A 27,515-nucleotide genomic window follows, 5' to 3' on the forward strand; every position below is an offset into this window, starting at 1 on the left:
CGAAGTGAAATTTTTCTAAGCTGCTCAGACTATGGTTTTCCTTGCTGAAAAATGAGAAGAGTCTCATAGCAGTGTAATTAGATAAGAAACAGTTCCCCTTTCTGGAAATGAGACAGCGAGTTTATTCTATTTATTATGAAGATTTATAGTCTACCTTTTTACAAAATACCTAAGGTAACTTACTATAAAGATAAAAATACACTATTAATACAAGAGAATGTGCAGTAAAATGGTAAGTGCAATTCAATGCAAGCAAGTGTAAAGTGATACCTATTGGAGCAAAAAATATTATGTCACATAGTACAGTATAAAACTGCAAATATAATGTTGTTATACAAATCTATTGTGCAACCACACTTGAAATACTGTGAACAGTTCTGGTTGCCTCACCTCAAAAAGGATATTGTAAAGCTGGACAAGGCTTAGAAAAGGGTAACCAAAATGATCTAGGGGCTGGAGCAACTCCATAGTAGGAGTATATAACATTTGAGGCTTTTTAGTTTCAGAAAAAGACAAGGAGGAACATTCTAGAGGTGTAAAAGTTTGTTCATGGGATGAAGAAAGTGGATAGCTAAGTTTTTCTCCTATATAATACTGAAACCTAGAGTCATTCAGTGAAGTTCAATGTTGGAAAATTCAGGACAGACAAAGGAAAGAGCTTCACAGAGTCCATAATGAAAACACCCAGAAGATGTAGTAATGGTCCCCAACTTGGATGGCTTTTATAAGAAGATTAGACAGACTCTTGGAGCATAAGGCTATCAGTGTCTACTAACCACAATGGCTTTGTTCTTCCTCCACTGTTGGAGGCAGTATGTCTCTAAATACCAGATGCTGGGAATCACAAGTGGGGAGAGTACTCTTTGACTCATGTCCTGCTTATGGACTTCTCATAGGTATTTAGTTGGTCACTATGAGAACAAGACGATGGAATGAAGAGCTTTTGGCCTGATTGAACAGGGCTCTCCTTGCGTTCCTAATATCAAATGGATCCTGCTCCTCAGTTGCTTTGTTTTCTACAAAGGCAAAGGCCCAGAGATTGTGTATTGATGATTGGAATGCATAAGCAGTTTTTGAGAGACGAATTGATTCATCTAATAATACTTGGAGTGCAGACAAGGCACACTCAGGCTGCTCCTTTGGCTCAGAGGCAACTTAGCATTTTAGTACACATTTCTCCAGATGTAGTGTTTTGTGTGCAACATTCCCCAATATACACATTTTTGTATGCTCACTTCACTAACATTGTGCATTTCTATGCACACTTTCCCCTAATGTTTATATATTTTGGCACATATCATTTCACCGCATTGCAAAATGCAGAGAAGTGTGAATTTCAAAGAATGTCGATTTCAGTTCGTGCTGTATCAGGAAGTGCAAATTAGGGAGTGATCATATCAAAGTGCAATCTGAATTGAAATTATCCCCCATCCAAACTTCCCCCCTTTGTTCAACACCTAAAGTTCACAGTGACTGGCCCTGGTAGAATTGTGACATCAGAGGAAAATCAGCCAATCGCTGGCTTCCTCTTTGTCCCTTCCCATTCCCTCATTCAGGCAGGGCTTGATTTACTAGCCCATTGAGCAAGGCAATGCTGCTCACAGTGAAGAGGCTGCTTGGGCAGCAGTGCCGCCTTCAGGTGTCTGGCGAGGAGAGGATCTCTCTGGTGAAAAGCCTGGTGTGTGAAGAGCTCAATGTCCCTGAGAACCAGCAGACCCTGTTGTTCCAGGGGAAAGTGCTGGAGGGGGAGCACAAATTATCAGACTATCTCATTGGCCCAGAGTCCATCCTCTATCTGGTGATTAAAAAACCTGAGCAAACTCATCCTGAGGAGCCCTCAAAGCCGACCGCTGCCCAGCCCCACTCAGTGTGGTATCGACTCTCGCAAGTCCTGGAGAAACATTTCAGAACTTCCGACGCAGTGAGGGTTCTCGAGCGGGTGCTGAACGACTACTACAAAGGTCTTGGCTTGCTGAGCCTGGAAAGCATCGAAGAGTTAGCCGGGGACCTCCTAAGTCCTGAGGAAGGTGAAGGTGAACTGGTGGCTACAGGTGAGCTCCCCCAGCAAGAGGGGCACCCCACAGCCCCAGTGTCTGAATCCAGGAAGGATAAAGCGACCCAGACTGAGCCACAAGAAATGCTAGGAGGAAGGTGGTGCTGGAAGAACTCTTGAGTAGACTTATTTAGAGAGGTCTAAGCGAAAATTAAAATAGTGGTGGTGTATGGAACATGGAGCTGTGTCTTTATGTACCAAGGAGGAAGGAGGTTTAGTAAATGAAGATGGCCATTTTTAAAAGGACCAGAGCTTCAGTTGCTATTGAAACTAGTGCTGTGCCAGATTTTTCACAGGCAAACAGTTTTGGCATGAAAGGGAATCCTTGGGGAAGGAGAAAAGTTCACTGAACAGCCCCTGAATGCATTTACCCCTACTGACTGCTGCTTTGGTGCCATTCCCCCACCCCCCCGGGCATCTCATTTCTGGCTGTGTGATCCCAGCTAACTGACTGCCTTGTTCCTAGTGTGGTGATGTCATGGCACCACACAGCAAATCAGAGCTGGCAATGTCCAATATTCCTAAGGCCAAATGAAGCCCTAATTACACTCACTCTTGAATGAAGGAAGCCTGCATTGCCTCAATGATCCCTGTATTATCATATTGCACTGGCCATTTAATTGTCTGACAGCACAGCAAGGCAGGACGCATCAGCACCATTGTCTTGGCAGCAGGTTGATATATTCTGTCTTCTCCCATGAATAGGTTTTTTTGGGGGGGAGCCACACCCTGAAAAATCACCATATATGGGGCATTCTGAGGGAGGTGCAAAAACACCTATGAAAGCAGTCTCCCTGTTTCAGACCTGGCTCTATCATAGGTTTATCTCCTCCACCACCACCATCACACTAGGCTTGTATCCAGTTACAGTACATGGTCCTTGGTTCCATCTTTGGCATGGCTATTTAAAATACTGGTGTCCAAAAAGCAGAAGATCTCTAGCAAGACTACATGAACTGGTTGAGCCTGACAGCCTTGGTTGAGATGGACAATTGTCATGGTTTGTCCTTGTACGCCATCTCTCTGTACATTGAATCAAACATTATTTTCTTAAAGTCAGTGTGTCATATGGGAGCATATGGCTGGCTGGCTTCCCAGGACCACAGGCAGGAACTCAAGCATTTCTGTGGCAGCTTCCCAATTTTGTGCTGGAGCTGAAGCAAACAGTTGAAGAACCATTCCCAGGATCTATTTTACATGCTTCCCCCAGTAAATGTATTGGATTCTCATGAAAAGTGACTGTTCCCCTACCTCCGAGTAGAGCTATTCCACTCCACTTCCCAAGAAAGCAGTCTCCCAATTAGTAGTGGGTTGTTGTTTCTTCACATATACTAAGCTGGTATCAGCAAGCTGCTTCTGAAATGCTCGTTTTGACATGGTTCCCAACTTGTCATTGTGTTCCTCCGCTGAGATAACTACCCAAGAACTCAGCAGAAGTGAAGGAATGTTTTCAGAACTGGAGATTAAAACTGACATTTCACTACAGAGGGAGTGGGGCAATTAAAGCACCAGACTTATGAAGAGTGCTACACCCTGCTGTGGAGATGAGATCTCTGTCTTCAAACATCTAAAAGGTTGCCATGCAGAGAGTGGAACAGACTTATTCTCTGTTGCTCCAGAGGGCAGGACCAGAGCCAATGGGTGGAAATTGCAGTGAAGCAGATCTTGCATAAAAATGAGGAGAAACACCCTAACAGTAAGAACTGTTCTACAACGGAACAGACTGCCTCAAGAAGTGGGCGGCTGGGGAGGGGGGCGGCTGGCTATCTTTTGCTAGAGGAATTTGAGCAGGGCCTGGATCTCTCACGGATGCTGTAATTGCATCCTGCATTATAGATGTTACATTGAGGCAACAGGTTGGACTCGGTGACCTCAGGTCTCGTCTGACTTTGTGATTCACATGTGCATAGCATCAAATTGTCTCATGGGGAGGGACATACTTTAAACATAAAACCCTACAAATGTTAAAATGGTACCTTCATGCCACCACATCTCTTGTCAGCCAAAGCCAACCTTTTTTAAAAAAATAGTTTTACATTGCCTTTGGGCTATGTTCATGTAAGGGGAAGGATATTCCACAGCTGAGAGATAGACATGGAGAATACCTCCTTGTCTCCTTGCAGTTCTTACCTGGCATATATATGGTAAATTTAGTCTATCTTAGAAAGTGTGATGGACCATAATTAGAGCCAGGCTCAGGTATAGATGTTGAATCAAAGGTGTAATATGTGCCAGCAGCTCCAACAGAGCTATTCAGATCAAAGAACAAGCCATAGTTTGTCTGAAGTGATTCAGTGCTTGATGAAGTCTGCAGCCACCACACTTTGGACAACATTTGAGCTTGACCAAACATTGATTGCTGAAGAGAATCAAGAAAACATTATTCTTTTTGATTCTCATCACTCAGTGACTGCAGAAGTCATCAAACCACCCTGAGATCTACAGATGGAGGATGATCTACTACTATTACTATTATTATTACTACTACTACTACTAAGTACTGGAAAAAAGAGAAGCTATGTTTGCAGAACCATAGTTTGTCTCCCACCCTAGGGTATTATTATTTTATGTTTTTTCATAAGAGAAAATTAATGCCCATGTAGAAAAAGTGTCCCTTTGGTAATATATAAAGGGTTGCCTGAGTGTCATTTTTGCAACAGGTACATGCATGTCTGTCATGACTGACCAGCCCATGAATCCACCTTCTCTATACATTACAAAATGCACACCTTTTCCTGTATTGTGCGATTGCCACCCAGATGTTCTCTGACTCCAGCTGCCCTCATTCCTGACCCTTGGCCAAGCTGGCTAGGGCTGATGGGAGCTGGGACTGACAAGAGGTGAATCTGGAGGATCACAGGCTTCCCACCCCTGCTACATGGAAATTAATTTTTCATATATGGAAAAGTAATATGGGAAGAAGCCGTAGAACGCATATTTATGTAATATTGGCTGTTACAGCAAGAGTGCTGTGCATTGAGCTTTTCCTAGGCATTGAAACAATCAAGCTCAGCACCATGCACCACTGGTCTAATAACAGCGTTGTAGGCACTCTGCCCTCCACAGTTCCCATCAAACCACCAAACATTCCTTTGGGGTAAAATTAAATTGGCAGTAACCAAGTGCTTAATTAGCATGCAGTAGTAATTCTGTTTGTAAACACCAAAGCCAAAGGAATGAAGTTTGAGGCAGCCGTGGAAGGTGGAATTGTTTAATGAGATGAAACGCATAAAAAGGACTGAGGGAGAGGAAAATCTGTCAGTAATATAACCAACACTGGGGCTAATATGTCTGCATCTGTGCCTATATAAGGAGCACGAAAAGTGGGAGCTTTGGCCAGGCAGTGTCCCCTCAACAAACAGGGCTGTTGTATGCTGGTGGCAGGATGCCCCACTAACTGGATGCTGCCTTCAACCCCAGCTTCAGCTTCCTGACCAGACCTCAGGGCAGTTTCCCATAGAGTGCATTGCAGTAAGCTAATGTTGAGGTTACTGCTGCATAGACCCCTGTGTGTCCAAGCTTTTCCTGTCCAGGAATGGTTGTTGCTGGCGTCCCAGCCAAAGGTGAGAAAAGGCACACAAGCAGTGATGATGGATCAATGATGATTGTTGTTGTTGTTTAGTCGTTTAGTCGTGTCCGACTCTTCATGACCCCATGGACCAGAGCACGCCAGGCACTCCTGTCTTCCACTGCCTCCCACAGTTTGGTCAAACTCATGCTGGTAGCTTCGAGAACACTGTCTAACCATCTCGTCCTCTGTCGTCCCCTTCTCTTAGTGCCCTCAATCTTTCCCAACATCAGGGTCTTTTCCAGGGAGTCTTCTCTTCTCATGAGGTGGCCAGTGATGATTACCTCCAAGCTATATACCTGATCCTAAGGGAAAACAGTCCTTTCCAGAGCAGCCAACTGATCTATCACCCAGACCCACAAACGGCTCACCCGCCGCTGGGCCCCATTCTTGCCAGGATTCAGTCTCAGTTTATTGGTCCTCGTTCTACCCAGCGCTATATACACCAAGGTGCTTGTATGAAATTGCACAGCCTCACCTGATTCAGATGTTATGGAGAAATAGAGGGAAATGGGGGAGAGTCATTTTGTTTGACTAAATATAGATCTTAAGCACCCTTCTGAGCACTTGCTTTTTCACGTGCTGAGAGACGCTGCTGTGGTGTGGTCCTGATTTAGGGTGATTCGGGAGGAAATGATGCTTTCATGACCACCGAAGGACAATGGTGAAGAAGAACATCACCTCCCTCCCTCCATCTGCCCATATTGCAGTTTAGCAAGCATTAATTGCCTTCTGATGGGAAGAACGAGAGCACGCCGGACAGTAATAGTCTAATCCCTGAAAACCGACAAAACAAGGTCCTGTTGAGATGGAGAAGCGTGTGACGTCAAGGAGAGGCTTAAAATATACTCCCGGGTTGAGGGAAGAAATCACATGACAGTTGTGAAACATGAGCTGCCCTTTTGAAGCACAAACCTAGGCAGAAGATTAAAGGGTGTGAGGGCAGGAGAGTAAAATTGCAGCTACTAAAACATTGTTTCTTTTCCATCCTTTTCTGAAGGCTCTGGCAGCATCCTGGGAACCAGAACAGAATTATTTCATTCAGTGTACAGCCTTTTTGTACAAATGGCTGGCTAACCAGTTCCCCATCTGCTTTGCTTAACTGCCCCAGCTAGGCAGCCAATGAAATAAAAGCCGGGAGCAGTTCCTGGAAAGGGATAGCATTGAAGGGACCAGCTGCTGGTTCATGTTTGACTGCCCCCTATTAGTTGTTGCAGCTGGTTGATGAATGGAGCTCAGAACTGCATCCTTCAGCTTGCTTGCTTATTTGCAATTAACTATGGACTGTTTGCCTCGGCTTGCTTATTGGCTTGACATTAAATCTATCCCTTCGTTTAGTTGAAGGCTTATATATTTTGTGAATTTTAGCCAGAATCATTAGAATTAGCGCTGTGTAAAAACAAACAAAAAAAAGCCTCCCAGTGTTTTTCAGTTATTCTCCATCAATAAATAAATAAGGAACTTCTCCTAGGTGGGGTGTTGGGCTTTTGCTGCACTGAACTTACTTTTGAGGTGGCTGGAGGGTATTTCTTTGGGTGTCGTTTTTTCATTCTCCAAATCATCTACCTGGTGGTCTGCACTCTGCAACCTTCCCAAGTGCCCCTGCATATGGTTTTGAGGAACTGCAGGATGGGAAGACAACAGACCATCCAGGGGTTGTTCTATAATGGAAGAGGACATTAATTCATGTCCTCCCCATCCCACTTGTAAGTAAATGCAATCTCTTCTAAACCTAGAAGTTCCTAGAATTTCACCCCGAGATAAAAGGCAGATGATAAACCACCCTCTTTCACAAGAGATAATGATTATCTGGAAATTTAAAGGCAGGATTTGGCACAGGGCTAGTGAAAATGGGATCATCATATTCAAAAGCTGTGAGCCTGTAGTTGATGTGATGGTGTCTACCTCTCTCATTTGAACATAAGAACTCAAAAAGATATTTCATAGATCAGGCTAAGGACCCATGTAGTCTGGCATCCTGTACCCCCAGTGAAGAACCAGAAGTATGTAGAAAGCCTGTGAGCAGGAACTGAATGCAACAGCACTCTCCCTATTTGTGATTCCCAGCAGAGACATACTTCCTCTGACAGTGGAAGCGGGGTGTGTGTGTGTGTGTGTGTGTTTGTGTTTGGACTTGTGTTTGTTGGGGTTCTGGGTAAGATGAGCTTTTGCTCTAATCCAGCCAGGGGTGGAGAACCCAGTGGATTCCAGATGTTGCTGGACTAGGGCTCCCATCACCCCTCGTTATTGACCAGGCTGTGTGGGAAAGGTGGGTGCTGAAATCTAAGAACATCTGGAGGGCCACTAGATTCCAGTCCCTGAGCAAGGCAGTGCCACATTTGCATGCAAGTTGCCATACTAAAATCTGCCCTGATAATGTAGGGCTTGTTCCCGCAGTCACGTTCTGTATGATATAGTTTCTTCAGCAGCAGTAATGTGTCTCTGCAATGAACTTTGGGAAGCTGAACTAGTCCTGTGAATGCTTGTTGCAGAATCTGCTCCCTATGTCATGAAAAGGATTGTGGAAAGTAAGTCAGACCATGCATGATGTGAGGAATTGTGACCAGGATACACACTGGAACATTCACTGGATACACTTTAATCTGCCAGGAAAGTTAACGTAGTTTTGGCTTTCCTGTGTAAGAAATGAGTGAGCCCCCAGACAAGACTCTACAGAAATCCAGGACATTCAAAGGTGGGGGCAATTTACTTCCGGGAAAAAAGACAGAGGCTCTTTTCTCTAGCCTAGGGAATAGTTCTTCCTAGTTTGTCCATAGGGTAAACCCAACCTTATTGCATTTTTCATTCAGCTAAAATTAGAACAGAGCACAGTATTAATTAGAAGTGTAGTCAATGCAGAGTAACATTACACGATTGTTTTCTACATCTTTCTGAGCTTAGTGCTTCTCAAATAAATCGGCACTTGCTATTCCCGTAATGGCATCATGATGACTCATGTTCAGAGTGTAACTCTCTGTACCACCCCAGTTGCAAGTGTAAAGTGATTCCTCATTTTGCCTTTATGTAGCAGCAAATTATTTCTCATTTTGTATGTCGGCATACCAGTATTGCACTGCATGCATGTACACTAGCCTCAGGGGGCATTCCCCTTGCCTCTAGAAACCTCAGAGAGAAACACCTGAAACCTGAAGAAAATAATCTCTATCAACTCTCGCTGACATTTTATAAGGCATCCTCAGTATCTCTAAAAGACAAAATAACATGATGGTGAAGATTCCAAAGGGGACGCTATTTCCTTGCTTCCAGTCTTCTCTCTGTACCATTGAAAAGGGGCTTTGGTCCAGAGCAGGGAGGCATAACATTTCATTCCTAGCGTGTTAATGTCTAGCGCACTGGGGCATCCACTTACCATTTTGCTTCTTCAGAAAGCACTAGCAGTGTCTGCTGCTGGGACAGCCATCTAAATGGGTTACTGACCTGACAAGGTGGGCAACTTCCTGGTCTTAAAGATGGCAGCTGAAGCCTGAAAAGGCGCAATTTAGAGAAAACTCAGACAGTCACGATGTCTGCATCGTAACCAAAGAAACTGTGCTTGCTGAGCATTTCCCTGCTGCATACAACTCTCAAAGGGCTCATGGGATGAGGAGACGGCAGCTTCAGCTCTGACCCAGTCTTGTTACTATTAAAACACTACCTCTTTCCTAATGCTTCCTAAAACATCAGCCTGCAAAATCCTCTCTCGTCAGCATCCATACTTGCCAAGATCAGTCTTTATCTCCTTGTGTTTTGACTTTCCTTCCCACAAAGACCCAAATGTTGATTTTTCCAAATTATCCCCCCCCCCGCCCTCATCCTACCTTCCCTCTCCGTCAGCTATGAATGAATGGCTGGTGGTCATGTGATTCTATCACCATGGAGACACATGGCAGCTGTAAGATGTAAGAATCAGGATCATAGGAGGGCGGCTGCATAACCAGCAAGTTATTTATAGGTTGCTGTTTGTGAATTTATGGAATCACATCTGTCTTTGAGCATCATGTTTCATATTCACGCTGATTCCGGTGGGGCAGGGCATTATTCTTTACAAGCGTGCATTATACAAATCCCCCAAGTCTATGAATTAATGCAGAGAAGGAAGGGTTCTAGGTAGCTTATACAATCTCTGAGCAAGCTTAGATTAGGCTGGTTTAAAATTCACATTAATTTTTTCATCATGAGATCCTCTCACAAACTTACTCAGATTTCTCAATACATAGGTCAAACCACATCTTTGAACATAAGCTGCTGATGCCTGCTCCATGAACACATGACGGAAAAGCCATACAGCAACCTATGATCATTAAACAAAGAGGTTTCTTTTTGTTTTTTCCATGCAAATAGGAAGCAGGAGCCAGCGCCTGTTGGCAGCACAAGGCGAGATGTGGCATCACCCATTACAGGGTTGAATCTGCCAATTTTGGGTTGCTCGGTTTCTCATTTTTCCAATTCAGTTCACCACATTTCTGCAGCAATCTTTGGGGGGGGGGGAAGCGTCATGAAAATTATTCAGTATTTTAATGCAAATTTATCCTAATAAACACATTTTTGAATGCAATTTTAGCTGATGTACACATTTTTGCAAACATTCTTTCTGAATATGATGCATATTTGTTTGCTATTTTCACCAATATATTCTTTTTATGCACACTTTAACCTCATATTTGATTTTTTGCAAACACTGGTTGGTTGGTAATTGCATCACAAAATTTGGATGAGTGCAAATTTCAAAGTTTAGGTCTGTTTTGTTTCTTGCCTTGTTTTGGAAAGTGAGAATCTGATGGATTCACCTCTAAATGTGAACTGAATCAATATTCTCCCCCATCCCTAACTATAGGTACCCATTTCTGCCCCCTTTCTTAGAAGGTGAACATAATCTATTCAGCCCAACCTTAAACATTTTGTTATCCCCTAGGTAAAATATGAATAATGTGATCCAGCAGGCAGAAAGTTGTATCTGGATCTGGAGGACTTAGAAGTATCCATAAGCTTTCTTTGGCAGAGCAAATAACAGTTTGAGGTGGGGACTGCTTATAGCAGAAAAATGATGGGAGGGGGTGAGGGGGAAAGAGTTAACCCATTGCTGGTTATTGCTGCTTTAACTTACCACCCACGGGGAAAGATGAGTGGAGGTGTCCGGATATTATTTTCTTAATTTTTGCTTTGCCAGTTCCATGCTTGCACAGCAGAGAGATGCAGACTGAACTCTTCTCTGGAGGCTGGACCAGCTTAGGATCCAGTGGATCCTTGCCAGCCCTGTCCTGCCCCCATTCTACCCTATTCAGGGTTTAGATCATCAGTAGCTTGTGCCATCAGTGGGCACAGTAGCAGCTTTTGTGGAAGCAGATCCTCACCAGCAGCAGCAGCAGCAGTGCCACAGCCGAGAGTAACACCTGGCTCCCTCCTACAGTGCATATCTAGGACTAGGATTGCTCTGCTCAGTAGGACATGAGAAACAATAGGAAAGATGGCTTCTCTTTTTAATGCTGTGGTAGCCTTTCTTCATTAAATTGTCAGTGCAGAATCACAAATTTGTTAAACATCTAAATGAGCTAGGTTCTGCACAATGGATAAATAAGGGGATAGGCCTGCTGGAACATGTTTTAGTGGGGTCCTTTTTCTTACTTATAAAATAATCCCGTTTCCACCAAAAAGAGAGAGAGAGAAAAGACTTCCACCAAACAGAACGAACCTCTTGTCACACCTAAGACTGTCCAGCTCTTGAGGAGTTTCTTTGCCCTAACTCAGACTCCTGCCTTCCACACTGCTTTAGAAAAAATATAAACAAGAAGAGAACATTTGATTTATGTCTCCAAAGACACAGAACTTGACAGTATTTTGTGACATGTCTCAAGGGACATAACCCACTGTCTGAAGCACACAGGGAAAATTCTGATAAATTGCCATTTAAAAAACCAAGGAAGCCAAATGTCAAAATATAAATAACTTTATTGCACAGGCAGGGTGGAGGTAAAAGAAGGGAAAAGGAAAGGTAACAACCATCTATAGATCCCCAGCCCAGCAGATAAAATGGATAATGAAAATCTAACTGAGTCACCAATGTGCTATGTGCTTGGATGAATTCTTTACCCAGAGGCAGTTTTTCTTTTTAAATACCTGCACCATCAAGAAAGACACCCATATTGAGGTTATTGCAATATGGGTGCAAATGCATTTATATTTATTTGTTTATTAAACTTATATCCTGCCCTTCCACCCAAAGGAAGGAGCCCAGGGCAGCAACCAACAACTGATATAACAATAAAAACGTCCTTACATTATTCCAGTAGAGATGTAGACAGGGAAAGATCTTGACTTAAAGGCTTGTTGGAAGTAGGTGCTGAAAAGACAACAGAGATGGCACCTGTCTAATACTTACAGGAAGGGAATTCTAAAGGATAGCACTAAGACGCAATTGTGAGAAGCAGACCCTCCTGATAATGTGGCATCTGCAGGAGGACTTCAGCGGCACAGCAGTGATTGGTTGGGTATATAAGGGGTGAGGTGATCTTTCACATATCCTGGTCCCAAGCTGCAAAGGCTTTATACACCAAAACCAGCAGCTGGAACTTGGCCCAGTAGCTTCACATGTTGGCAATATCCTGCCCCAGTGAGCAGTTGAGCTGAGCTTTTATGCTCCTTGACCAGTCAGGAGCTCGTGCAGGAGGTTGCAAGATTGAATGCACCCTCTCACCAAGCTCTGCATCAGGCAGGGAGGCGGCACTTGCCCCAGTCCTTGCAGCGCTTACCAACTGCCTCATCAAAAGACAGCAACCCAGGGGAGTAAGCAAAGTGCTCAGGAACTCGCTTCCTTCTCCAGGTTCCTGGTGCTGCAGTTTTTAATAGATTACAAAACAGATGAAATAAAGTTATTTCATTGACTGCCCTCATATTGTTATGTACAGAACAACACTGAGGGTGTTTAAATTATAATAACAACAGCAACTTTGTACATTTGTGAAGTTAGCGTGTTATTAGATGCACAAAAATGGCACCTACGCAGCAGAATCATCTGCCATGGCTGGCCTTGGGCTAATCACTTGTCTCTTAGCTTCAGTGTTCCTTGACTGAAAAAATCAGGTGTTCTTTGTTTGCCTTCGACCCGTTTTCGGGATTGGTGTTAGAATTAGTAGTAGATTTGTACTTATACATGCAGGCTATCTCGTGGCTCATGGGGCTCAGCAGGCAGTTGACTCCACTCTCCATGTACACTATTACTGTGCATCTGGCTGAAGTTAAGTGGACCTTAGGGTTTTGGTGAACAAGGAAGTTTAACCCACAAGCTTATAGTCTGCCTTTGTTGATTGGTGCATGAAACTGGCAGCATATTAGCAGAATATTTGCCTTATGGACAAGCTCTGCTGTCATTTGCAGAGCAGTTTGGAATCAGAGCTGCCACCTTTTTATGTCAAAAGTGCCATTCCCCTGGAACCTGGGGATGGTGGTGGATCAGATAGAACCAATACAGAATCTGGCAGACTGGGGGGTGATGCCAGAGTGAGACTTGGTGTTTTATTGCTGGGTGGGTCATGGTAGAATTTGGTCAACCATGAGTGGTTAATTACGTTGATTGCTGCTGAACTTGGCCTCTCCCTCTCTGCCCTTCGGCAGTGAGCAGACCTCCATTCTGGGGGGGTGGGGGAGTAAAGATTGCACCACCATGCAGCAGAACCAATTGCCACAGCTGGCTCTCCCTCCCTGCTCTTGGTCACTGAAGTCCTCCAGTCCTGGGGGGAAATGATTAAGAAGCTCACAGCTGGACAACAGACCATCAGTTGCCACTAATGGGAGGGGGAGGAATGAGATGGGATGGAGGTCAATGGTGGGGACACTCATGACCAGATGAAAATAGACTTTGAGTGGAGGATATGCCACCCGAGCAGTGGAATGTGTAAGAGTGGCTAGGAATGTGATTACCGGTACATTGCATCATTTTATGCAATGTGCTTAGTGGATCCTTCAGAATAATACTGCCATTCTGCCAAAGGCGCTTTACCATTTAAAACACCAAAACAAGGACAAGCGGCCTCAGGGCATTGGTGCCACTTCAGGAGCTGATGATGGCACTAGTTCCTTGGTTTGGGCTTCTTCCCTTCTGCTTTCCTCTCGGAGCACACAACTTTTTAGACAGATCCCTGTCTGTGTGGTGAGGATATGCCCTGGCTGGATCTTTTCAAGTGTGTGGCCTTTAGACTGCTCCCGAGCTTGAGCTCTCTGAGCTGGGAAGTTCTTGATTCTTCAGACCCAAACTCTGGGCCCTTGATAATACTGCCTTGCCTATAAGCGTTGGAACTCTTCTGATCTTCCAGGTGGCAGCACGTCCATCCACACCACAGGCTGCTCGCGATTGCGGACACTTTCCCGCAGTGCCCAAGCGGCTCGCCCGAGGCATGCCGGGAAAAGCGCGCCTTTCACCGAAGCATCAGGTGTTGGTTGGCCCTGCCGGGGAGGGTCCGCGGAGCAGCAGCAGCGTCTAACCCCGCTCGGGCCCCCATGCCACCGCTCTGGGGCGCCGGGTGTGTGTGCGGGAGAGGCGGCTGGCTGCTCCCCCGCGACCCCCTCCCGCCGCCGGATCCCCGAAGGGCGGCGAACCCAGCCCGTTGCCAGCCGAAGCCCCGCGCTTTCCCACTGACGCGCGTCGGCGAGTGACTCAAGCCTACGTCACGCGCGCCCGGCCAAAAGACGCTCTCCTTGCCTGGGGAAAGGCGAGCCGCGCCAAGGTGCTCTCGCCTCTACGACGACGACGCAGCCTGCTCCGTGGGCTCTCGACGGCGACGAGAGAGCCGCAGGAAGAGCGAGCCTTCGGGGAGGAGGAGGAGAAGCGGCAGCAGCAGCAGCAGCAGCGGAGCAACTGGGCGAAGAGCGGCCCGAGCGCAGCGCGGCCACCTGGGGAAGCCGAGGCGCGCGTCAGGTCAGGGCGCGCGGCTTTGCCTTCTTCCCATTGCCCAGCCGCCAGAGCACTTTCCCCGGCGAGTTGTCACAGGTCCGCCCGGCCCAGCGCAGCCGCCTTCCGTCCGGCGTCCCGCAGGAGTTCCTCGACGGCGCGCCGACGGGGCGGGCAGCCCACTGGTAAGGAAGGTAAGGAAGAGTGAGCCCTTTGGGGGCAGGTGCGGCGCCTCCTCGCGCCTTCTCCTTCGTCTTCCCTCTGTTTCTTCCCGGTACGCAGGTAGGATCTGCTTGTTTCCATTGCTTTACCAAAAGGACACGGGGGGAGAGAGAGGAAACTCCGGGTTGCTAGGCGAGGATCTCGCCTAGCAACTGGGGAGGAGGAAGGCAGGTGGACCAAGGGTGGAGAAAAGGGGAAAGGGAGCAAGGCGAGGAGGCGCGTCACCTGAAGCCTAAAAATAGCCAGCGATGCGGAACGGAAGGAGGCACGTTTGGGCGAGATAGATGGGGGGGGGCGGGAGACGAGCAAATCGCCCTTTGCTGAAGCCCGGAGGGGTTGCCACGATCCCTTCCGAAGAGATGCTTGGAGAGCTGACATTTTAAGTAAGTATGGGGTGGGGAGCGGGTATATAGAGCGTCAGTGGCCATCCTGAAATCCACGCAGCCTGAAGTGTGACCTTGATTGTAACATTGGGAAAGGAAGCAGAAACCACTCCGTCCTCATGAATAATGAAACGCCAGCGCTTGAATCCTGGCTCACTTGGACCCACCTCTCTCTCGGGTAATTCATCACAGAAGTTAGGGGTATAGAAGACGGGCCACAAGAAGCTGCATTCATGAGACTCCTAAGCTGTGGTTTAGGGTGGGGGAGAGGATGCTAGACGTTTGTCTTGTTTCTTTTTTAAAAAAAGCCTGGGCATTTGTGAAAATGTTGGCTGCATTGGGAAGCCAGTTCTGGATCTGCTTTTAGCCTTGGTGGGGGGAAAAAGATGCCATTGTATTTGATATAAATCCTATACATGGAATCTTCCTTTTAGTATGCTCTTTTTGAAATGATCAATAAACCCTTTTAAAATGCAATCCAAGTCATCAGCTATTGACGTACGTACTTGAATGGGGTTTGGAAGTGGAAAGTGACAGATCCAAATAGCCTTCCTATTAAGAAGCAGCTCTGACTGTAACATAACTGCCTAAAAAATAGATTGTGTTTATGGTGTTTGCTCCTGATTTGCATTTGCAATTGGAAGCATGTGTGCAAAGCTCCATTAACACTTTTGCTTAAACCAGAGTGAATCTGGAATCAAATTCTTATCTCAGGAGCTATGTGCAAGTTGTGTGGGTATTTTAGTGCCCCAGAAGAAATGTTTAAATGGTGCCTACTGCACCATTTAATGGCACCATCCTCAGGCTGCTGGAGGATCATCCCCTATCCCACCTCACCTGGTCCTTTTGCTTGTCAGTCTCTGATAAGGCCTCCTTCACTACCATTCCAGGTCCTGCAGCTGGATGAACAGACCCCTTATTGGACTATCTGGTTTCCATTTCCTCCAATATGCCCTGCACCCCATGCCTTGATGTGCCATGACTTCCTAACCATTTATGCTTCATACCCAGCCTCAGTCCACTTTCCCACCTCTTCCCTCTGCTCATAGCATCAGGTCCTCCAACCTCTGTTCATTCCTTGTTGTGCATAAGCAGCAGAAGCTCATGTGCCAAGAATTCAGGATGTACCTTTCCTTTTCTGCTGCAGCAACAAAAGTGCTGTTCCATATTAGTATGTTCCTAGATCTCCACCACGACCACCTAATTGTAAGGCTAGCATAGTCTTTACAAATGACATTGAATTACTATGCAGCATGCCACTATAACTTAATAATGAACTTAGAAAGCTTGATATTGTCTACACTAACTAATAGCAGCTCTCATGGGCTTCATACAAGGGTCTTTCCCAGGCCTATCTGGAGATGCAAGGGATTGGACCTGAGACTTTCTGTATGCAAAGCAGATGCTCTGCCACTGAGCTATGGCCCTTCCCCTGGTTTTGGCCCTTCCTGTTTGTGGACATATGTTTCACAGATCCTAAGGTTAGATAAAACTGTCGGATAATCCAGCAGGGTCTCTTCTGTTGCACAGCCCATATGGATCTTCCCAGCCTGTGACTTATTTTTAGCTGCAGAGAAGCATCCTTTTAGAAGGGCATCTCTATCCATCTTGATGTTCTCAAGGGAATAATAAAGTTTCCATTTGCTTGTCTGTCTTCTAGAAAGATCATTCTCTGATGCTGAGAGTCAATAGGGACTCTCAGACAGAATGTTGGGTCTAGGAGTTCAGGTTTCCATTCCTAGCTTAGCCTCTGCGTGGCCCTGGGTCTGCTCCCCATTTCTAATGTGACAAGAATAATAGTGTCATAGAATTGTAGAGTTGGGACGGACCACAAGGGTGCAAGAATATTTTTGCCCGGCATGGGGCTCAAACCCACATGAGATTAAGAGTCGTGCTGTACTGACTAAACTACCCCAGCAGTGATGGAACTCGCAAGGTTGTGTGTGTGTGTGTGTGTGTGTGTGTGTGTGTGCGCGCGCGCGCAGAAGGAGGATGAGAGATTTAAAATGAGTTTTAAAATGGCAAGGCACTTGGCGCAGCTAGAAGTGCCACATCCATTATTAATCATGGAGAATGCATTGCTGGTGGCCTCTGGGGGGGTCCTCCTGACATCATTCAGCAGTGCCATCTCTCCATCTGTCCCTCTCCTCTTGCCCTTCCTCAAGGGTGACCTTTTCTCTTTCAGCAGCTTTGGGCCTCACACCTGCATCGCTCTGCTCCTCCTCTGTCTTCATGTCTCCCAGGGGAGTTAGCGAAGCCATTTTTTTTGGCCTCCTTTCTTTGTTATCACTACAGCAACCCTCCAAGATCAGAGACAGAGGGGAGTGGAATGTATATCAGAGCAAGGGGAGAAAGCGGGTATGTATTGGAAGTGAACCGTATTCCTGCGGGTACATATTGGAAGTGAACCATAGTCCACGAAAGCTTGTGCCATTGTAAGTTTTGTTGACCTAATTTAAGGTGCCACAAGACTCTGTTGCTTTTGCTGCAAGACAGTAAGATGATGAATATAGTTTATGTTGGCAATGCTGTCTTTCATGAAGGTGCAGCCCCCAGTTTTAATCCTGAGTCCCCTGCTTCTGATTTCCATGGGAAGATTAGCCTTCTGTTTTTGTAGTAAAGAACCAATTTGCCCTCAGGCTCTAAATAGAAAAACTCCACCTTGTGAATGCATTCACATCATTAAGGGAGTCATATGATTACTGGCTTTCACTGCCTTCAAATACAGGGTCATATTGTTATAACTTATATATGCTGCTATGATACCAAACAAGAAATGAACATGGCCTGTATTGGATGAATAGCCCCTTTTTACTCATTTTCTGGCCAATGATGGTGCAAAGTCTCTCTCTCTCTCTCTCTCTCTCTCTCCTTTGAGATATGAAAACAAATGGAGACATCTATGAAAGTATTGATGTGGGGACATGAAGAGTTGAAATGTGTTTTGTAATTGACTCCCTAGCTCTCCCTGATAGACTCCCAAATGCAATGCTGTGAAATAAGTCTTGCCTTGAGCCCCTCATAAGAGTGCTGTTGAGTAAGCTGTGACGTCTTTTATTACTAGTAATAAAATTATTAATAATAAAGGCCTACAAGTGGAATTCAACATGGCATTAATTGGGGTATCTGTGAGTGGGATGAGGTCTGCTTGGCAAGGGAACTCCCACATGCTCCTGTTTTGGGTACCCCGCCCCCATCCTCCAGAGCAAAGATTTAGGGAGCACAAAGGGAGGAGAGGCAGCTTAATTCTTGTTCAGTGAGTGGACTTCATTCTGCTTGTGCAGCAACACAGCTGAATCCTACCTGATAGCACTTTTAAGATGCTAAAGGTGACCACAGACCAGCCAAGCAGCTCTTAGATGCAGCATAAGTGCTTCTCTGCTGCCAAGTGGAAAGAGGCTTGCTGTTGGGATGTCCCACACAGTGGGGGGAGGGCAGGGGGGGGAAGGGATCCTTGGGTGTCTCTGTGTTGAGGATGCACAGGATCCTAAGCACCCTCATTCACGTAACATGGCCTTAAGAGGAGCCCTTTGCCAGCCTGTACACTGCCATGGTTAATTTCCTCCCACTGACGGCAATGGTGGTGGGAAATGGCAAAGAAAAGGGTAAGAAAAAGCAGTCTCCTGACCCCCACCCTTGCCTGACAGCAAGCTGTCGGGGTTTAAGAAGTGTTTTTAGCTCCACTGCAGAATCCTTCCCTCTCCCCAATAGGATTGTTCTGCCACCATGCAAAAACACTATTTCCCCACCCCCACCCCTGTATTCCAGCTCACAACAAACCTGTGCCATATGTTGTTATTATCCATGTTTTGCAGCGGAATAATTGGGCTGAGAGAGTGTGATGTGCCCAATACCCAGTGAATTCATGGCTCGGCAGGGATTTGATCTCAAGTCTCTAAGGTCCAAGATTCTGGGCATTGGCCCATTTTTAGCATCCGATAGCAGGTCTTTGGAAAGAAGATCCATTATATTGTTAACAATGTTTAGGGCAGTATAACCAACAGCAGCAACAAAATTCTTCGCGAATTTTGCTCAAATTCTTATTGAAAAATCACACCCCTGAATTGTCTGACTGATGTAAATTTTTAAAGCAGGCCAATTTGATTATTGTTGCATGTTCTGTAGAATTGCTTCTGTTTTAGATTATTACTGGGGAAAACAGAACTAATCCAGGCATTAGAAATCCTGCTCAGCCCTCCTCCTGATATTTGATAGGGGAGTGCCACTCATCTACTTCCAAGCTTGTCTTCATAGCCTCTTGAGAGCTAGAAACTCTGTTTTCCCCATATGAAAGCTGTGGGGTTTTTTAGGGTGCTGAATTTTGTGCCCAGTGTTATTGTTGCACTTGAGAGATACAATCACACCATTGAAGGATATACTTAGCTCTGGCAATATCCATTCAGACACAAGGCCATGTGGGATGAGTTTTGTGGGTGGTTTGTGTGCTAAAGGTCACCAGCATAAGGAACAATCCCCCTCCCCAAAGAAGCTGGAAAGTGTGACTAGAGAACCTGTGCTAACATTGCACATATTAGCATACAAAGTGTGTCTCTTGTGATACCTCTCTGCTATCCATTGTAAGGCACCAGTGCGAGCTGAACAGTGGGCTTTGCTCTTAAGCAATTCTTACTCACTTCAGTGAGTGCTGCTTGCAGAGGAAATTTTCCCCTGTGAATTGTGCCTGAAATAAATGAAACAGGATAACACAATTTATTTCTTCTCATTCCCTGGGTTAATTTCTATTATTCACATCCGTGCAGCATCAGTGTAAGAAATTAGGATCAGGGGGACTTTAGAAAGCTGACTTATACCAAGTCAGACCATTGGTCCATTCTGTATTACAATAACAGTGGCTCTCCAGGGTTTCAGCCAGGGGACCCCCCCCCCCCGCCCCGTCCTGCCTGGAGATGCAGGGGATTGAACCTGGCACCTTTTGCATGCAAAGCAGATGCTCTCGTGGCTTGACCTCGCAAGAAACTGCACTAGGAAAACTCATTTTAAGGCTGGGAATGCCAACCACCACAATAGCACAATGCCTCTCATACAGAAGTGCCACTGCAAACTGACCCAGTTTGGAGCAGCACCTTTTTGCCAACATCATCAGATGCCATGCATGAGCATGGCAAACTATAGTATCCCCAGGTGTGTCTACTTTACTGAGCATGCAGAGGGTTGCTGTGCAAGGATAACATGCCATGGGAAACTACTCTCTTCCAATCTCTGCTCTCACATGAATTTATTGAGTGGCCTTGGGCACCCCCACCCTCAATCTGCCTTAGTCATATGTTTTATGGTGATAACACACACTTACTGTACATAGCTGAATGTAGCCTTGGGGTTCCAACTGTGTCTGCTAAATTCTCAGCCCTCAGCTGCATGGTTTAAGGCTGCTGTCTTTGCAACATCAGAGCAGCTGAGTCGGAGACAGCCAGAGGACTGATGGCACATTACTTGCAAAGGCCCATGTGGACTTTTGAGCAGATCAGCCATTGTCATCATTAAGAGGGATGGCATGGCAGACAGCAGGATGAAGGAGGAGTTTGCAGGAACAGATGACATCAGAAGACAAAGAATATGTTTTATGGGATAATAACCATGTAGCTCATTATGCTACAGGCATATAGCTATATTGTAATAATATTCTTTTCATGACGTCTAACCTTGATGCAAGACTTGCTTCAAAATAGTTCAACTGATATTGGCACAGAATGAGAGAATTGTAGAGTTGGAAGGGACCCTGTGAATAATCTAGTGAAACCCCATTGCAGGAATATGCAACTGTCCCATACGGGGATCAAACCTGCAACCTTGGTGTTATCAGCACCATGCTGTAACCAACCGAGCTTTCCAGGCACAACCTTTTGGATCTGATGGTAGTAAAAGGTGTATTGGTGGTTGACTTCCCAAACCAAGCTGATGGTAAGAATGCAGGTCATTCTAATAAGCTTACTATGCTTATATTTTGATAATTGGGATCAGTGAAGCTTTCTGCTGGGCTACTGGCAAATATGAGGAGATGTATGGCAAAAAGAAAACAAAAGAAAGTCCATATTCTGATATGGCCTGCATGTGATATTGTCCCCAAAGAAGGAAATTATGACACATGGAGAAAGAATTCTGTCCTTGGTGCTGAACGTCTCATCTATTGCAGCATTAGTGTTGAAAAGATAAGCTGGTATCAAATGCAGCACTATGTAACTGTCCTGTCAGCACAAGGATTCTGTTTGTACAATGGGACTTTGCACAGTCTGTTCTAGGGGTTCCTCCAACCTCCTGAGCAAATTTGGGGTGTGTGTGGGGTGCACACAGGTCTTCCCTTTGTGTCCAAGAAAAGTAAATAAGCTATCCACTGCACAAGTGGAAATTCTTGCGCTAATGGGATGGTTACTTAGCCCTGTGCTAGTTACAAATCTCATATTTTTAACACAGTCTCTCTATCTTATAATTTATAACTGTATGCTGAACTGGATGGAAGGATCAACACCAAGGACAGCAGCTTCCTCCATGTGATCACAGGCCTTTCTTATTTACCAGCCTCCCCACCCCCCTTTACTCCAAGGCAGCCTTACCTTATAAAATCAAATATATTTACTTTGCCATTGCATGAGGTGTGGAATAAGAAGAATCAGGTCTTCTTTCCGGGAGCAACCTCTCCCAGAGAGCTTGAAAAGCTGTTTCCCGTCAGACAGTGCCAGGCTAGATTCATCAGTGGTTTGCGTCAGTATAGCACAGCTTTGTCTGTTAAACAGCACACTTTCTGCAGGTTTATACATTGCTGAGAAAGTTATTCTTTGCTTGTGTGGGTACTATTGGAGAGTCCCAGTTCTCCCTAGTAATGTTTATGGAAACCAGCTCAGACAATAACTGTGAACTTGCAGAAGATCCAGTGTATTGCTTGTGGGTTTTAGAGAGCCTCACGAGGGGATAGGAATGCTTAACAGTGAGATATTTTAGACTGGTTTGCTTCTTCACCTCATTATTTCCTTCCTTTTGAGAACTCGCAGTTCAACCATCCGGTTCCTACTTCTATTAGAAATGCTATTTTAAGCTGCCTGTTGCTAAGATACACTGTCAGTTCTATGCACTTGCTGTTTCGGTAGTGTCTAAGAACAATGTATCCAATCAGTTTAATTAGTTTCCCCAAATTAAATATAATTTACAATAGGATTTAGTTTGGTAAAAACATGCCATTGTGTTCTCTCACTGCATACAACAGTCACTTTAGGGATAAGTCACCTTCAGAAAGTGCGTCCTTTTTTGAGCGCCCTCAGATCTCATGTTTCATGGCAGGATCACCACAGCATCAGGAGGAACCTTTTTCCTGGTACCTAGTAAACAGCTGAAACCTTCTTCAACCTAAGGCCCATGGGATGTGTTCAAAGATTCTCATTGATCCAACCTTTTCTGTTGTCTTTTTTCCATATTGGCTTAAATATGACATTCTTAGAACTTGGTGTACTACACTTCCTCATTGTATCCCTAGTGATAAGGAATACTTTCCACCATAGAGCCTTGTGACTTTCCCCAAGTCACAGAACTACTGACCTGGTTAGGAACATTCATTTCTTTGAAGCACATGAAAGGAGAAGGCCAAGCCAAATGAATCATTGTTCTTGCTATGAGTACAGGTCAATAGCTAGCCAGTTAGGTGAGGTGTCTGCAGTTTGATCCATATGAAGTTGTGTACCATTCTCAGATGAAGAGTAATTTCAGATTCTCTTGCTTATTGGGTTAGGAAGGATCTTGGTTGCTGGTAAAGAAAAAGAAACCTGTCTTAAATGATGCAATTAAATGTACTAAACCCTGCACATTGAAACACAGTGTTGTATAATAGGAAGAGTGTTGGGTGTAGAGCAGGGAGAGCTGGGTTCAAATCCCAACTCAGTCAGTGGTTTTACTGATGACCTTGCACAAATCTGACCTTGCAACATCCTGGATAGCTCAGTTGGTTGGAGTGTGGTGCGGATAATGCCAAGGTTGCAGGTTTGATCCCCGTGTGGGACAGCTGCATATTCCTGCACTGCAGGGGGTTGGACTAGATGACCCTCAGGGTCCCTTCCAACTCTGATTCTATGAAATACATGCACCATTTAAAATAAATATAGCATGCCCTTTTTCTATGAAAATCTTGGTCTTACATACTCCACAGTGGTGTGATGAAGAACAGGAATAATCTCATGCACTGCACCTTGACCTTCTTGGACAGAGTGCTGGAAACAAATGTGATAAATAAACAAACATTGTCCTAAACCTGGACTCTATAATGTGGGTTTCCTCACCTTGGTGCTTCCAGATGTTTTGGATCACAACTCCTATCTTCCCTGACTATTAGCTCTGCTGGCTGTGGCTGAGAGGAGTTGAAGGCATAAGGTTGGGAAGGCTGCTATAATGGATTGCTGGGATGCAGCTACCAACATTCTGCTGTCTCATATTGTGTGTTCCAGTTTTTCTCCAGGGTGTTAGATCAAACTAGCAAATGGCCAAGGAAACTTCTGTTCCACTTGTTGCACAGAAATATTGCAGTTACAGGTAGCTATGGAAGATGACACCACACACACACACACACACACACACAGGGTTAGTAAGGGAATTATAGTGTCACATATTCAATGAATTAGTGGGTTCTTTTTCATTCATGGATCTCAGACATTCACGACATATGTGGCATCTGGTGTGGAGTAAGTGCAGATGTGGGTGCAAAGGAACAATCAGAAGCTTGAACTGAACTCTGCTGATGTGTGCACGCCCAGCTCTAAGAGGGCACGCCCAGCTCTAAGAGGGCAAGGAGTTTCTATTGATGGGCAGTGAGGGCACTCCTTGTTCTGGGAGCATTGTGGAGGCATTGGCTGTGTGAAAAAGAATTCCCTCATTCAGCCAGTGCCTGAAAATGCAGCATTCCCAGCTGGTGGGCAGGAGAAAGAACTTATTTACTAGGCCTATGCTCAGTGCTTCCCAAAGTTCCAGGCACAGAACTGGCTACACCTCTTGTGCTGTGGTTCCCAAATACCAACAACCAACTGGCTATTGGGCATTTGGGAATCATGCACAATGGATTTTGACAGATGGGCCAAACAACACAGATTTCAGTCATGGGATTTCCGCAGTGATGTCACAGGTAAATTGTTCTGCCCATCTGTCAAAACTGGTCCCTGGAGCAGTAACGATTTTCAACCCCTGGTTTAATTATTCATACGCTGCATCAAGATCAGCAAGTGTGCCAAAGTGCAATCAAACTTATATTGTTACCACACACAGACCCATTCTATTTTATCAAGTAAATTTATTTTTTTTTGATCAATGGACAATAATGATAATGGTTGATGGGATTTCTGTCTTCATGGTTGATGAGTCATTCAGTTACAGCTGTAATAGTTAAGAGTTACTAAGGCCTTTCACTGATTCATACTGCATTAATTTGAGACTCAGAACTCTAGTAGTATGGTACTGTTTGTTCTGGGGAGAAATTATTCTTACTTATATCAGCTTTTCACTCTGTATATATTTTGATGATACTTTGATGGTTATTTTCTTCTTAAGAATGCCCTGAGACATGAGACTTTTTTATAAGGGCATATGTGTGTGCTTGCCCATGAACCTTTCTCAAAATCAACCTCCCATTGACATTCTGTCCCTTCTGCATTTCTGACAGCATAGTGGTCTTTGCATAGGCTGTCTGCCAGGATTCTGAAAGAAATTTTTTTCCAAGCTGGGATCATGAGCTGCTTTGTTGCTGTTGTTGTTGTTGTTACTGCCTTTCATGAGGAGCAACCACTGCATTCTGAGTGGTGCAAAAAATAAATAAATATGGCCAGTGTGGGGACAATTATCATAATGAGACTTTGTTGCCTGGTTTAGAAAGTATTCTTTGGCAAGTATATCCCATATAAGCAGAGTGAGCTATATCTACAACTGATAGCTCATTCTACATGAGAAAGCCAATAATGTATAGTCAGATGTTGTTAAGGTAACTCCCACTCTATGGGACCTGAGGTGAAATTTCGCAGAAAACAAATTTCTGAGCAAATGAAGGGGGAATCGTAAAGTGTAGCTTTAATAACCAAACCTGATCTCATCTCCTTTGGGGTTAAATGATCTTGTGATGTGGACACAATGTCACACCATTAAAGCAGATTAGAGCCACCATTTTACTTATTGAAAAAATGAGGAAGAAAGCCACCCCCTTTTACTGCCCTGTTTTGTAAGTACGACAGGGGTAAATCAAGAGTGTAACACGATCCTAAGTATTTACCCAAATATATCATGACCATAAGAATAAGTTCAATCTTTGTATAAGTCATCAGTCACCTTTATGAAACAGGTATTGCCTTCAAGGCCCTTAGTTGCTCCTAATATTGTCAGGAATATGCTAATAAAAACAGTTTTTAAATGACCTTTTCATTGCCTTATTCACACATGCTTTCAAGGAAACCAAATCCCATAAATCTGGAAATAGTTCAGTATAAAATTTTTGCAGAGTGTAAAACTGGCAGGGTTTCACCGGAGTCCAGGGGACTGGGCTGGTTTAGCTCTGTTGAAAGACAGCAGCCCTTGAATAGAGAGGCAGGAGTAATCAATGGCTTTGCATGCAGTGCCAAACATTTTGCAGATACTATCTGTTGTAAAACTGTCATGGGCAATTTAACCTACAATTCCTGGCCATCCCAGTTGCTCTGATAATGTCATCAGCTGAGAGATAACCTTGGTGCTTGCTGTTGTCATGGAAGAACTGCCGAAGCCTGCCCACTTCTTTAGTGCAACAATATTTTAAGCTAAATAGCACCTGACACATTGTTGGCACCAAGCACAGGTAAAACAGAAGTTATAGCACTTAGCTATTGCCAAACCTCAGACTTTCACAGATTCCAGACAACAAGGAGGAGGGACTAAGAAAGACAATCAGGTGGTGAATTACAGTACCTTATAGGGTACAGCATTGTGAGAATGTAACCATTTCACGGTCTGTCCATCCCCAGACATACCCCTATACATATATTGCTTCAGAAAAATTCTGCTTAAGTCCCAATTTCTGCAGCAAGTAAAGCTTCAGTCTCTATAGACTATGCATATAGAGAAAATTTGCATATTTTTTGAATTTATTTGCTTCTGCACAACCTATGCAGAGCACTGCAATTCTACCTCCTGTATCTCCTATTCAGTCTTATCTCCTCCCCAGAACCCAAGATTTCACCAGGCATTGCTTGCACACTTTCAAGCCTTGAGAACTAGAAGTGTGCTCTTTTAAAAGGAAAACTGAATTCTCAGGCAGATGCCTTCTGGAGCCTATACCCTTTCTGAATTTGCATATTGATGAATCACATGGATCTGGATACTCAACAACACCGAAGAAAGTAGAGAAGTGTAATGTTTTAATTCATATTTTTTTTCTTTCAGATCTCGTAGATGACCAGGATCTGAGAGCTGACCTTCAAAACCTGCACCTGCCCTAGCAGATACCCACTCCATCTTGGGCTCCCCTCTGCCCCCAAAATCCCTTCCTACATAGGAGTGGCTGAGCCAGACAGTTTCGATGCCTAAGCACAGCAAGGTGACCCAGAAGGAACAAAGTACTGAGCATGTCACTGAATCAGTGGCTGATCTGCTGGCCCTTGAGGAGCCTGTGGACTATAGACAGAGTGTCTTAAATGTGGCTGGAGAAAATTGGAACAAGCAGCAGGATGTGGATGACACTGGTGAGGATCGGCCAGCGTGGAACAATAAACTGCAGTACATTTTGGCTCAGATTGGCTACTCCGTGGGGCTGGGGAATGTCTGGCGCTTTCCATATTTGTGTCAAAAGAATGGTGGAGGTAAGTGAGCAAGGTAGTATAAAAGTCATCTGTTATGGACACATGTTCTGCTTTCCTAATATAATAATACAAGAGGAAGGGAGCATAGGCTTGAAGGCCATAGGATGCTATCTCAAACTGAGGCAGACAATACATAGTACTGACCATGCTGACTGGTAGTAACCCTCTAGGTTTCAGACAGGATCCTTTCCTGGCTCTTCCTGGAAATTCTGGGTAAATCATGTGCTCAACCATTAAGCTATAGCTTTCCCTTCAATGGATTGTTGTAGTCACTAATCTGCATGATCAGGCTGCTCATTAAAGAGTTAAATGAAGAACTGTTATCCTGAATCTTATGACACGTTCTAAGTATCTATTCTATACAAACCAAGACTACTACTCCACCACACTCAGCGAGTAAGTCTCCTTTCCTGCTTGATAGTGTGCAAGTATTATTTACCTGGTCATCTTGAGTTCAGGTAACAATTTGTGATGGTGAAAGGCTGCCATTATTCTTGGACTGTGTCTTTTTTTATAACAGCCATGTATTTTCCTTGGTTGTGCACTGCAAATCCATGCCTGAACCACATTGAACCATTATTATCTCAAAATATGTGAAATA

General features: G+C 44.7%; 2 protein-coding genes across 3 annotated transcripts in view; both read left to right on the top strand.

Moving 5' to 3' along the window:
* Window positions 1-1,534: 1,534 nt before the first annotated feature.
* Window positions 1,535-2,228, top strand: UBL4B (ubiquitin like 4B). Its single transcript, XM_083509903.1, has one exon. The coding sequence runs from the start codon at window positions 1,592-1,594 to the stop codon at window positions 2,171-2,173; it is 582 nt and encodes a 193-aa protein (XP_083366029.1). The 5' UTR covers window positions 1,535-1,591; the 3' UTR covers window positions 2,174-2,228.
* Window positions 2,229-14,336: 12,108 nt separating this feature from the next.
* SLC6A17 (solute carrier family 6 member 17) overlaps window positions 14,337-27,515 on the top strand; it is a 29,188-nt gene continuing 16,009 nt past the window's right edge. Inside the window, exons 1-2 of one of the 2 annotated variants that reach the window (XM_083509871.1) lie at window positions 14,337-14,696; window positions 26,499-26,914. In XM_083509871.1, the coding sequence (XP_083365997.1) occupies window positions 26,635-26,914 (280 nt within the window). In that variant the 5' untranslated portion in view covers window positions 14,337-14,696; window positions 26,499-26,634. Of the gene's footprint in view, window positions 14,697-14,942; window positions 15,108-26,498; window positions 26,915-27,515 lie in introns of those variants that run through there. The other variant, XM_083509872.1, reaches the window with a different exon arrangement.

The sequence above is a fragment of the Podarcis liolepis genome, assembly GCF_965112155.1.
Source record: "Podarcis liolepis genome assembly, chromosome: 6".
NCBI classification, from domain to species: Eukaryota; Metazoa; Chordata; class Lepidosauria; order Squamata; family Lacertidae; genus Podarcis; species Podarcis liolepis.